A 13,043-nucleotide genomic window follows, 5' to 3' on the forward strand; every position below is an offset into this window, starting at 1 on the left:
AGGCCAGGTAATGTTAGAACTCCCGAAGCACAGACTGAACACAATGAGCGGCTGCTGGCACAGCAGCGCGAATGTGCCCAACGGCGTCGTGCTAAGGCTAGGCAGGACGCAATGATCCCTGCCCAAAGCAAGCCACGCACAGTTAGAAGGCCTGAATAGAAGCGCAAACAAGATGAGCGACGAAGGGAACAGCAGCGCCATTGTGCACATCGGCGTCGTGCTTAAGCACGGCAGCATCCAGTGCTTCGTGCCCCAAAGGCTCAGCGCAAGCGCCAAGCGTGACAAGGCAATGCAAACCTTCGTTTTGGTATATTATATGTGATTGTATTGCTGTCAATCATTTCATGTAGTGCCTTGCTCAGTCGTTCAATGGTACGTCCCATTGGTCTATAAGTTCAGGGGATACCAGAGCTGTGAAGGCTAAGCACCTTTCCAGCGTAGTTTGCAGCCGTATATACATATATTTTCGAGACAGTCTGTACTCCAAAATGTTTTGACACTTTGTGAAGTGTACTGTCAGTTTGCTAACATCCAGCGGCGTTTCCTCGGCTGATACCACGTCAGGAGCCTACGCTTCAGGCTACACATGCTTTTCTCTGCCCCTTTAGGTGGCTGAGAGGTGCTTTGCTAAGAGCTATAAAAAGTTTGCCACTAAAATACAATGTAAGACGTCGGCCTCAGCCTGCTACTCTTTGACTCTTCGGCCGACTACCTCGAGAGAGGATACCAAGTCTCTTGCCAACTTATTTCCCTATCGGCGCCAAATATACTGACGGTTAGACTTTCGTTGCTCCTTTTTGTCGAATTTCTTGCAGCCTAGACCATGGGCTGCCGAACATTGCTAGATTTGTGCCCTTTAATTCTCTCTGATTTCTTTTTCTGTAGGATTGTTTCCATCTCTACCGCAGAACACATTCGTGGGAAGCGAAAGAGAGAGCGATACTCTAATGTGATAAATGACTAAAACTTATAAAAAAAGTTTGCCTATGGCTATGCTGATTTTTGTGGTACGAAAAGCTCTACATTTGTACATATGGGCTTAACGCATGTACTTGTTGCGAAAAATAGTTGAAGATCTTGACTGCATTTCTTCCCGTGCGATGAGGCAGTCGTTGGCACCGGCGAATCGAGACCCTATAGATGTGACTGCTTTTTCTGCTGTGGAACTTCCTTCACGCCAAGGCACCTATGTGTTGTTCAAAATTCTTTTGCAAACATTCAGTCTAAAAGAGGCGTGGCGAATTGTGCCATGTGGCCATCTGTCGCTATATCTTACTTGGGTTATGAATTCTCTGCTTTGTTCTTTCTGTGTGGATTTTTGCAAAAATTTTCTTGAATTTCATCAGCTGGGCCTGTTCGTCGGCTATATTTTTTCCGTTCTTAACTTATGCTTGCTCTGATATGAAGAACTGCGAGATTTCAGCTTTACGTTTGCACTAATAATGATAATAACTTATTCGTATTCAAGCCTTATCTCCACTCTTTCCTGAAGCTTTTCTCATTTAACCACGTCTTCCACATTTTTCAATTTTTTAAGTTTTCGAATTTGAGCGGCAATCTCTTTTGGCATAAATTGAGCATACCGAGTGATGGTGTTCCTGTCACATATGCTGCGCATTTTCCAGTTTAAGTGCCACATCTTCTTTCCAGAGAAGAGTGGTTCTTTCCGTGAGCGACTTCACGACTTGGCCCGGCGTCCCTCAAGTTTTCATTATATGATACCCAGTGACTCACTGGTGTAGAGAGCGGTCGGTAGCTCATGTCAAATGAATATTTCTTCAAATCAAAGTCCGCCGAGCCAGCGCTCATATTCCGGAAGAGGTTTTCCATAGCTGCAACAGGCTCCAGGTCAGCGAAGCACCTTGTTCTCAGAAAACTGCTCGTTTTAGCACCCGACGCACAAGACCAGTAAATGCGGTCGACACCCTCGAAATTCCGCTCTATCGTCTCATATCTGGGTTGATATTTCTCAATTTTATTGCGATAGAAATTATTCGGAGACTTCCGGCACATTTATGGCGTCGCCGTGACGTTCTGTATAAATTACAAGGGCGATAATATCGTCGCCACGCCTGGTATGGGGCAGTCGACGATCAGGGCTCGATCTGGCGCGTGCGAAGGAAGAAAGCGGAGAACAAACGTGTCTTCTGTTACCCGAAAGGCCGTGAGCGGATGAGAGGGAGGAGGAGGGGCGGCACTGTGGTGCGGCAGCAACTGCGCATTTGTCACCCGGGCGCAAAGGGAACTGTCGATAGCGGCTCAATCTCGCGTGAGATATATGGAGGAAAGCGGGAAGGCCGAGCGCCTTCGACTCCGCCAACAAGTGCGTACTTTACACGGCCACCCGTGGTCGCTCGTGCGTTATCCCGAAAGGGATGATCTGTCGGCTCATACCTTGTTGCATTATAAGCAATAAACAGCACGAAGGTCACTGCGCTCGCTGCTGCATACAGGCTTGCTCACACCAGCGGTTTGACAGCGAGTGCCCGCGCTCATAAAGCGTGATTTGTTTACGTTTGAATGAGCGCGATGACATCACGCTTGCTAATTTACTTACTGAGTGAATGTTTTGGATGAATGTTTTCAACTTGACTATCTTTAGTTACTATGTATGTTTAACGTATTAGCTCTGCGGAAAACTGCAAGTTGCAAAGAAGTAGTTAATTAAGGGAAAATGAGACATCCACCCAATCGTATCAATTGCTTCAAAAGGAACCCATACGGGTTCCTCGAAAGAAAAGCCTCGCAGTGGAAGAAAAATTCGTCCTGGTCCGGTACTCGAACCCGCGACCACCGCCTTTCCGGGGCAGCCGCTCTACCATCTGAGTGAACCATGCGGTTAGCAGATGGCGAAAGGAAAGTTATGGGAAGGTCACGCAAATCTGAGTTGTCGACAAATTCGACTTCGCCCTGTCATCTGCTAGCCGCTTGGTTAGCTCAAATGGTAGAGCGGCTACTCCACAATGGCGGTGGTGCCGGGTTAGAGTCCCGGACAAGGACGAACATTTCTTCAACAGCGAGGTTTTTCTTTCATGGATCTCGTATGGGTTTCCTTTGTATGAATTACTACGATTGGTTGTATGTCTTATTTTGCTTAATTATTAAAGATGTCGACTAATTTATTATCGAAATCGATGCTTCGCCTTTCGGGCGAAACTGAAGCTTTTAGGAGACGTTATACAAGTGTAGCTAAGACAGCTTTCTACTGAGACATGAACAATCACATCTCCTAATGGTCTCGTATTCTGATGATGATTATGGCAGAGGTTGCAGGAAGACGCGCTGTCTTCTATATTTTTTTCAGAACAATATGGAACATAAGGGAGCGAAACCTAGCAAAAAAAAAACTGTGTAAGCGCGGAATCAACTAGGGACGATGTATTACCCAAAGGCCTTCTTGAATTCAAGCCTGGATCTGACAGCTGCTGTACATTCGAGAAATAGCAATCCCTTGATATATTGTTTGGGGAGAAAAGTCGCCCAATGAGATGCAATTCCACGTCTTCTCCGACACCAGCCCAGTTGCGTAGGCACATGCAATTCATGCCGTGATGGACGTCCCATAAGTACCTCTCCTGATCGCAAAGTGACATTTGGCTTCTAAGAGCACTGTGATGTTATTGGGTGCCAGATCACTCCAGAAAAAGGGAGAAGCGGCTCGCGGAAGCACAAACACACACCAGACTTGTATTGACGCACATAACACATAGAAAACGCCACATACACGCGACAGTTCCCCATAATACCTCATAGACGACAAGCAGCTATATCTATATATCGGTCAATTATAATTGGCCTACAGTTCAGGCGGAAGCGCGTGTCGCCGTGTCGGAGACCTCGTGGAACCGATGTCGTCCAGCGGGGTCGGACAGCAGTGTGGGCCAGCAGGGTCGGAAAGCCGGGCCGGACAGCAGGGTCGGACAACAGGGTCGGACCGCCTCGCGGGGCTAAGGTGCTCCTGCGCAACAGTCGATATGCGGTAGCCTCCGCGTGCCCGGTTTCCCTCCTGCGGGGCTTTCGCTCGGCAGCCCACGGTCGCAGTCACCGTGTCACGCCCACAGCAGGAGGGGTAGCCCTGTGGCCGCTCTCCCGAAAGCTCGATCACCCCGGTTCAGGACCACCAGCCCTCCTGGACCAGTTGCCCAGCGGAAGAGCGGGGCGAGGTAGCCTTTCAGCCGGCGACCACGTTGAATCGGGTGTGGCGCAGTGACGCGGGCGGCGATAGGTACTATAGGCCGGACACCCAGCGAGGAAGCTCTTTGGTCTCGAACGCCGAACCTCACGCACTGCTCACGCCACGGGGCCACGGGCCACACTCTCTCGCGCCACGCATTTTGAGGCGCCACTGTCTACGCTCTAAATCAGTGTCGATGATGATGATGGCTCTCGCGCGGGTATTTGCAAAAAGTAGCTGTCCCCTTCGCCACCGCACGGCGCAATGTCTTCATATGTCCATGCTTCGCACTCCCGCGTACCACATATTGTCACAAGCACAACGACACCACCACCTCGGGGCCCTTTACGTACGTTGGTTGGCGCACGAATGCTGTCTTACGTGAATAGTTGCATGTAGTAGCCTTCATCTTGAAAATTCTATGTGCACCGACTCTACGACGGTATTTTTCTTGAACCAAGATTACTACACAAAACAGGAGCACTTAGCCGCCAATCCGATCAGTTAGATAACATAAGTGTCGAGGCGGCTATACTGCCCCCTATCAAAATCAAAATATCAATCTGATTTACTGACGTGTGGTGTAGTTCTTGAAAAAGTGACTTCAAGCTCCATGTGTCGGATGGAGCTAACAGGTTAGATGGACCAATAGACAAGTGCCCTTTGCAGCAGCTCACACTTCATCGATGCAAAAACATTGAGATTGCTGCAGTGCATGCAAGAACGACAACGAAAATTTTCCATCTAATGATGGACTTTTAGCGTTTCATCTAGCTGCAGCGCCTTTTTCAGCATCGAAGCTTGGGTGTTTAGACTTAAGGACCAGTGCCTACACCTGACAAAAGCTATTGATCGCCTGACGGCAACAGAAGTACTACGGGTTGAGCACTATTGGATTAACTGCACCCAACGTAACGCCTATCTGTCAATAGCACGAGGATGACAAGTGGAATTGGCGTCTAGTATTGTGAATTTCCGCTCATTCATAGACACCCCTGGCACTCTCAGAGTCGGCTGATGTTGGCCGCTCATGGATTTCCCGCAAAAACGGAATCACCCAATCATCGGCTCAGAAAATTACTACCACTCAACGCTGGTAGTCCTGAGAGTTTTTCACCAGCTTCCGCATAGGGGCGTACACGACCCGCTTACGCAACTCATAGAGTAGTACTGGATCTACCGAGTGCGTATCCTATTAAAGAAGGTGATGCATTGCAGCTATGTATGCAAACATTTCGCTGTACGGTCCAGGAATGACTCCCACCGCAGCGCAATCAAGTCACCTGATGACGGCGACAACACCATTCGAACTTGCTGCTTCCGTAGTTACCGTCCCGTACTTAGCGCTGACACAATCCGTAGATGGAAAGTGTAAGGTTGCGTATTTCACGGGGGCTCTTTCGCCTGTACTCCCTCTGGCGCTCATCTACAGCATGACCACTTAGGTCATCATAATCTGGTGTAGACGGCTTGTCGGCCGAAGGGGACTATCTAGTGATATCTACGCAGGCCATGCGCGGACCTATCGAAAAATTGACATGTTACTAGAAATAGACAGCGACAACAAGACTTCAAGGAAGTTTATTATGCCTAATACCAGTCGGTGGGGGAGTGAATGGCGGGAGCGGCTGTTCTGGTCATGGAAGGCTGCAAACCGTAAACTTCTCGGAAGAGCCTGCCTGAAGTTTGATGAAGACATGCAGCGCTGACAGAATTCGAAGCAGTTATCAAAAGCAGGTCTACTCGATACAAACGAATCCTGCCATTTGTGGCAGCCAACCGACTCCATGGACGTCGGCACACTAGAGTACCATACCATAGAGTTGAAATCATAGGTAACTCAAGCTGAGCAGATAACACTCGTGGAAACGCCTAAGGAATGTTTCTAATGGGCAACTTCTAGAAGCGATGAGGAAAGAAATATCTTCTGCAACTACAATCTCCTCATTTAGAGCCACGATAACCACCACCAAGTTAAAGGTAGGCGATCTCGTGGTCGTACGTAATGGGACCTTACCCCGACAACTATATATAAGGTCATGGAGGTTTTCGGAAATCCACATGATCGCGTCCGCTCCTTCAGAGTAAAGCAACGAGCTGTTTTTCTTATAGCCAGACCTATTTAGAAACGCTAGCTGCTTGAACTCTGTGACAACATACGTGTCAGGGCTGGCAATTTCACTTTAATCGCAAGATTGTGCCTGTCAAAGAAAAAGAAACAAAAGCGTGCGCGCGATCACAAAGAAAAAAGACGAGAACTCTTAACTACCACCAGGGCATTCGAAGGACAAGTCAGTTGACTGAAAACTATTTGGTTGGCACATCTGCCACTCTGCGGCTATTACTGCGCGATCAACTGGTATGACATCCGCCAAGTCTAATGAAAAGTGTTGTGCACGTCAAGAATTACAGTTGTTTCTGAAGCATTACAATTTGCGTAGTTACGTTATCGGCGCATTGGTTAGCACCCCTGAAGTTTCAAAAGCCAATTAGGCACAAAGATTGCACAACCAAGCCATGATTATAGTAGACATTCCAGCGAAAGTTCTTTTTAATCAGCAAATCGAAAATACTGCCTTTTATACAGACGGGATTCATCTATTTCAGACAGGCTCAATTATGTGAAAGAAAACACGGCTTAGCATCACATGCGAAAGAAAAAGAAATCCGCGGATTTCAGCCCTTCCTTCGGTTCACTTATTGCGGAAAGAGACGCCGCCAGATATATTAACGCGATGTTTCTTACGAATATTTTCCTATTTGTGGAAGCAGAAAACTTTCTCTGCTGTGGTACAGTCAGCAATGACGCCAAGCACACGTCGACAATGCGCAGTACGCCAACGTGTAACAATGTGGAGACGCTAATGGCGTGCTAAATAATCAATATAGAATTGAAACGAGCTCGACAGGGGTGCCTCCATATCTGTTTGATATTGCTTGGAATATTCGGCGTTTAAATAGAGAACAGTCACAGCTCAAGGGCGGAGTTTGATAACGAGGCCTTTATTGCGAAATTAGAGGCAAATGAACAATCGATTTTCATCCGCGCACTTTCCGTTCGCCCACTTTTCTAGACACTTCGTAATTTCGGTCATATAGCAGCTTGTGGGTGGGCCAAAACACAATAATTTTTTCACCATTTGAGTGCAGCCCATTTGTGCTTCATATTCATCTATCATCACAAAAAGTTTGCAGATGCAATTACCGCACTTTATTTGTATCGCCGCACTTTTCTTGGACCTTGGGTTACCGGAGATGCCAGTTCCTAAAGAAGATAAAGGGCAGTTATATTGCAGGCTGAATGAAGTATCCACTTCTGAAGTACGTGGCAGCACCGTAAACATGCCGGTAATTGTGCGTCAGCTACTTAGGACTGTTAAATACAACTGCGAATGAATTTTCGCGTACAGGTCAAGATTTTTGGCAACCGACAAGGTATATGCCTGTATTAGGCGTTTAAAAAAACAATATTTTACAGCAGAAGCTAAATAACAGGATCGTCATGCCCGTGGCTCCATCCCTAAGCCAAAAATGTTTTCACAGTGCAACTGCTGGACCCAACACGATGTACATTATCCACTTCCTCCGACTTTCTTCTGTTCTTCATTGACGCCAAAAAGACATGCACGTTTCAAGCCCATTGTAACTGTGAAACTTTACTCAACCGCCATATATAATAAGTTTCACAACATACTCACACTAATATAACCACAAAATTTCCTCATCTCCACGTCTAAAGGTACCCTTACTAATATCTGCGCATGTGCTTTAATAACAAGCACTAGTTGCCAACACCCCCCGCTGCAGCTGCTAATGTGTAAGGACATTCTGAGACCAAACATGTATTTGCAGTCAGAGATATTAAAGAATGCAACCAACGATCACAAAATATTTCTTCTTGCAGATCAACCCGTAGTGTTCTACATTTTAGAGTCCACTTTCGACTTGAAATTATTTTACAACATTAGGCTTGCAAAAAATCACAGAAAAGATGTAACTAGTGCGGTTCCTCAATATCAAAGAAGCAATCGGGCCAAAATGGCACTGAGGGCGAACGAACCGCAGCTACGAAGCACTGGAAGCGCTACAGCAACCCGATTTGAGGAACCACGTCTTCGCCATTTAATACCTGTGTCACACGGGCACATTAGAACGCCTTCCAGTAAATGGCCTTTGAAACGCCACAACTCTATCGACTCAAAGGAGTTGTCGCACTGCTACACGGCACTTTTGAAAGGCCGTTGAGTGGTTCAGGCGTTTCTCGCAAAATTGTGTGGCGCTGCGGATATTTATTTTCGTTTTCATGTCACGAAAGGTTAAACAACATTCAAACAATTTAAAAGCACTATAATTTTTTCCATGTTTGTTTATATATTAAAAAAGATTGTTTATACATTGCCATACATATATGTTTAGTTTTTAAGTTGTTGAGTAGCGAAACTGCGGCAACGTTTGCGCCACTCGATGCGGCTGCTGTTTTTGTGTGTGTTCGCACATGTCAAGTGGCAAAAAGACTTTATTAATCACTCATATATGGTATTTTTGGAGCATTTGGTCTGATTTGTTCTTTCTAACCGTGAGTACGAGCACACTGTGAACGAGAGGGCATGTTCGCGCTGTTTCTCCTTTCGTTGCTCAAAGGCCATCGAGATTTCGATACAGTTGTAGGGTGCTCTGTTGACTCGATAGGCTATTGACTCGGCGGCCTTCGAAACCGCCCGTGTAGCAGCTCGAACTTGACCTTTGAGTCAACTGACTATCGGTTGGAAGGCATTCCAAACGTCCGTGTGAGACGGCTATAAGTGCTATACGTGGATGAATGCTGCCATAAAAACGGGGCAGCAGGCTATACTCACCGTTGTATCCAGTGTCTTGGACTGCGTCTTCGGGGCTGGGAGCTAAATATAGATAAAACATATATATTTTACACGTGCTGCGTGTGAAAAAATAAACATTTGTTGGCTTAAAAATAGTCAAACAATCACTAGAAAGGGAAAGGTAAATGCATAGCGGAAGCAGGTTAATATCACATAATAATATGGCGTCGAGAAGACCCATCCTTTTAAGAGACAAAGGTATGTAGGGACTGTTTGTTAAAATTTATTGTTAGCTACAGAAGCTTTGAAATCGGTGACGCCGGGCATATTTCTTACGCAACACAGAAAAGGCAAGGCACAGTATTGCCGGAACATGTACCTAGAAGAACGGATATTTGAAGCAAATTGTCCGTGTCGCCATTCAAAGGTTGTTCCTTACAACACTGGCCGCTTGCTAGCAGACCAAATCTGGGGCGTGATGATCCTACTCTCTTTAAACCTAATGGAAAACGTTGAGACCAGTTGCCGACATAGGAACGTGCTGCTGAGCAAAGCTCGCGCACGAAGAAACCATACGGCACGCATAGGGGGGTTCTTACATATGAGACACTGCCATCTTGACTGACATGCGCTTAAAATACTCATTAAAATAAATTTTATGCGCGGTATTTCCAAAGCGATTTCTGTAGTTCACCACAATACGTCGCATTACCTTGCACTCTTTTCTTTTTGGCATCTGATGTGCGATGGACCAGATTCACAGTTCATCTCACCAAACTCAGCGTGTTCTAAACATCCTTCCAGAATACGTTACACAGGAAACACACATGGCATCTCTTGCGTGCCCTGCTCAGCGCAAAGGAACAAGTGATCCCTACCATAGAGAAAGACACCCGCGCACGAGGCATAAACAAACATTTGATGAACTTCAGACCCTTTACATACCTGCGGCACATCAGTCACTGCACACAGGCTATACGGGCGCCCCAAACGACAACATCGATGCCTACTACACTACGACAGAACTAAACACAGCATTGTTTCAAAACAATAGGGCGACGGCGCCAGGCCCTGACGGCATCACATATACTCTTCTCCGTAATGTGAACGACGGAGATAAAGAAACGCTTCTCTCCCACGTAAACGAACACTGGAATACGGGCGCCCTCCGAGACGAATGCAGAACATCACACATTATCATCATCCCAAAACCAGGGAAAAAAGCTACGCTTTGCAACCTCAGACCCACATCCTTAACATCATGCACGGGTAAAACAATGGAACGGCTTGCATTGAACAGACTAGAAGAACATTTGGATAACACGAAACATTTTCCGCACCAGCTCATAGGCTATCGCAAGAGCATTTCCACGCAAGACTTATTTCTCAATACTACAGAACACGCTTCTGCAGCCAAAGACAGCACAGACACAAGCTCTTCTCGCAATAGATATAAAAAAAGACATTTGATAATGTTACACACGATCACGTACTCAAATCGGTTCACGACAGTGGTTGCAACGCCAACTTGTACAATTACATACGCAGATTCACCAAAGGTAGGGCAGCACGCTTCAAGGCAACGCAGTCTCTTTTTTTCTCCACCATTATTTTCCGCGGAACACCTCAAGGATCGATTATATCTCCCACCCAATTTAATCTGCACATGACAGCGCTGACAAGGCCACTATCCATAATCTCCAACCTTCACTACACTTTTACGCCGGCGATATTACCCTATGGTGAGAAACCGGATCTCCAGAGGACGTCGAAACGACCCTCCAGGTAGGCGTCGACACCATAGTTCACCACTTATAGAACACCGCACTCCAACCTTCAGCAGAAAATTCGGAACTTCTCCCCATGAATCGATCACAATACCCAAAAGAAAACAAAGCCCTGATACACCTAAACCTATTAGGCAGATACGAAAGGTTACATCGTGCCGAATACTCGGCCTTACCATAATTCACAACAATACTAATCATAACTTTGTACAATGTAAAAAAACTGCCGAAAACTCACGCACCTAATGCAAAGGATCATTAGCAAAAAACACGGACTGAGAGAAGAACAAGCAATACAGCTTGTGACTTAGGCTTCTGCACATCGCCATTTGTAACACTGATACAAACACAAACTCGAAAACTCGAATCTTCGGGCAACATCCTTCAGAAGGCCGCCCTGTGCCTACCGATATACACCTTTAGTCATCGCCTTCAACACACGGGCCTCTTTCAGACTTTCGCAGAAATAACACAACAACACCGAGACAGACAAGTAGCGCGCTTGTCTTGTCCGGATCAAGGATGCGACCTCCTGAAACGAGCGGGGATCGCCCCTATGCAGTTGACACCAGTTAGTCAAAGCCTTCCGCTACCACGCAACATTGCATTTCCAAACGTACAAAAAATATGACGCCACACCAACATGACGGTCGACGTCAAGCGCAAGCGCAACGTCACCACAAAGACAGGAAATGCATCACGATATACACGGACGCCACACGCTCTGACATGGGGTCATACACGTATGCGATGTATAAACCTGGAAAGACAGCACCGATCATCCAAATGGCTGGGCCATTTTCCAACCCTACCAACAAAGCAACTCTGCAAACTCAAGCGATAATACATGCCATACAAGAAGCCTCTCTACTCACTAAGCACCGGTCCAGTAACATCAACCTTTATACCGACTCCAGCAAAGCCATACGCAACATACAACACCGACTGTTGGAAACACCCCTACATGATATCCTAATAGAATCCTGTAACGGCAAACCGAACATTACAGTCAACATGCGTTGGGTGCCTGGTCATGCTGGGATGGAGGGAAATGAGTTGCTTCATCAACGTGCCCGCGAAATTAACCTCCGGGCGCCCTCGATTCCCTGGCCAAATCGAACGACAGTGGAAGACGCTAACACGTACAAAGAGCAAATAGCTGATCACTACAAGAACATCAAGTAAAACCGCACTATTTTGCCCCAACCTCATCCTTAACTCAACACGGAACAAGGATATGTCCTTGGCAAAGTTCAAATGAACACGCTTTTCACGCCAGTAATGCTCTACAACTTCAGTTGACGTAGCACAGCACGCTGCCCCAATTCTCCGGAGATGAGGGCAGATACAGAACAAATTCTGTACTCATGTAACACTGTCATTACCTCGCCTTATTTTCCTGACCATCCCCTCCTTCCTGGAGTGTTTGGCTTCACTCGGGCTTGGCGGATCAACAACGGGCCTTAGCTGAGAAAGCGCTATACTTTACTGGGCTTTAGTGTTGGCCTTGAATAAAGTTCTTTCGTCCTCCTCCTCCTTCGGAATACCCTTAGTCGACTTTCTTAACCTTGTAATACACACACACCGTGCGACATAAACAGAAATTGGGTGAACCATTTCTGACCTGGCACAGCACAGTATAAAGTGAGCTAACTGCCCTTTAACATCAAATGAATTGTTATAGTAAGTAAAAAGCTAATATTTGGTTCATTGAACTATTTACAACTGAAACGTCTCTCCATCGAAAAACGCAACTCTAAATTTCCATTGCAGTTTCCAAGGCTTAAATCAGCCGCTCGAGGCATCAGCCTCAGCGTAGGATGCATGATACAGCGAACGTGACATAGGTACCGTGCTTTTTATTCATTTAAATACTTTGAACATCGCATTTCCACCATGTTATCTAATTTTTTACGTAAATTTCTACCCGTTAAAATTCCAGAAAAAATGTCGCCAAGAGTCAAAAGGAATTGAATAAGTTACTTTATTGCGTTTCTGCAACAGTTTCTGTTACGTTTCTGCGGTGGATGTTTCGTGACGTCTTGCTAAAGAACGTAATAACGCGGAACCAGAACCTTGCAAATGTTCAAACAAGTATAGTGCAAAACTGGCAGACAAGAGATACCGTGATTAGAATAATAACTGTATACTGATTAATGTACCATAGCACGGCCGAAAACCCACCAACTTCCACTTGTTACAAATTGCGCTTTGTGCGCGCAATTGTATTTATGTGTTTTATCAATTCGTGCAACGCTTCTGGCA

General features: G+C 46.2%; 1 protein-coding gene across 2 annotated transcripts in view; it reads right to left on the minus strand.

Annotated features, from left to right (window-relative positions):
* Window positions 1-7,160: 7,160 nt before the first annotated feature.
* The window catches only part of LOC142577947 (uncharacterized), a 94,309-nt gene continuing 88,426 nt past the window's right edge, over window positions 7,161-13,043 (minus strand). For both annotated transcript variants that reach the window (XM_075687384.1, XM_075687382.1), the window contains 2 exons: window positions 9,031-9,072; window positions 7,161-7,439 (listed from right to left, as the gene is read on the minus strand). In XM_075687384.1, the coding sequence (XP_075543499.1) occupies window positions 7,189-7,439; window positions 9,031-9,072 (293 nt within the window). In that variant the 3' untranslated portion in view covers window positions 7,161-7,188. The remainder of the gene's footprint in view (window positions 7,440-9,030; window positions 9,073-13,043) is intronic.

Source organism: Dermacentor variabilis, chromosome 4, assembly GCF_050947875.1.
Source record: "Dermacentor variabilis isolate Ectoservices chromosome 4, ASM5094787v1, whole genome shotgun sequence".
Taxonomy (NCBI): domain Eukaryota; kingdom Metazoa; phylum Arthropoda; class Arachnida; order Ixodida; family Ixodidae; genus Dermacentor; species Dermacentor variabilis.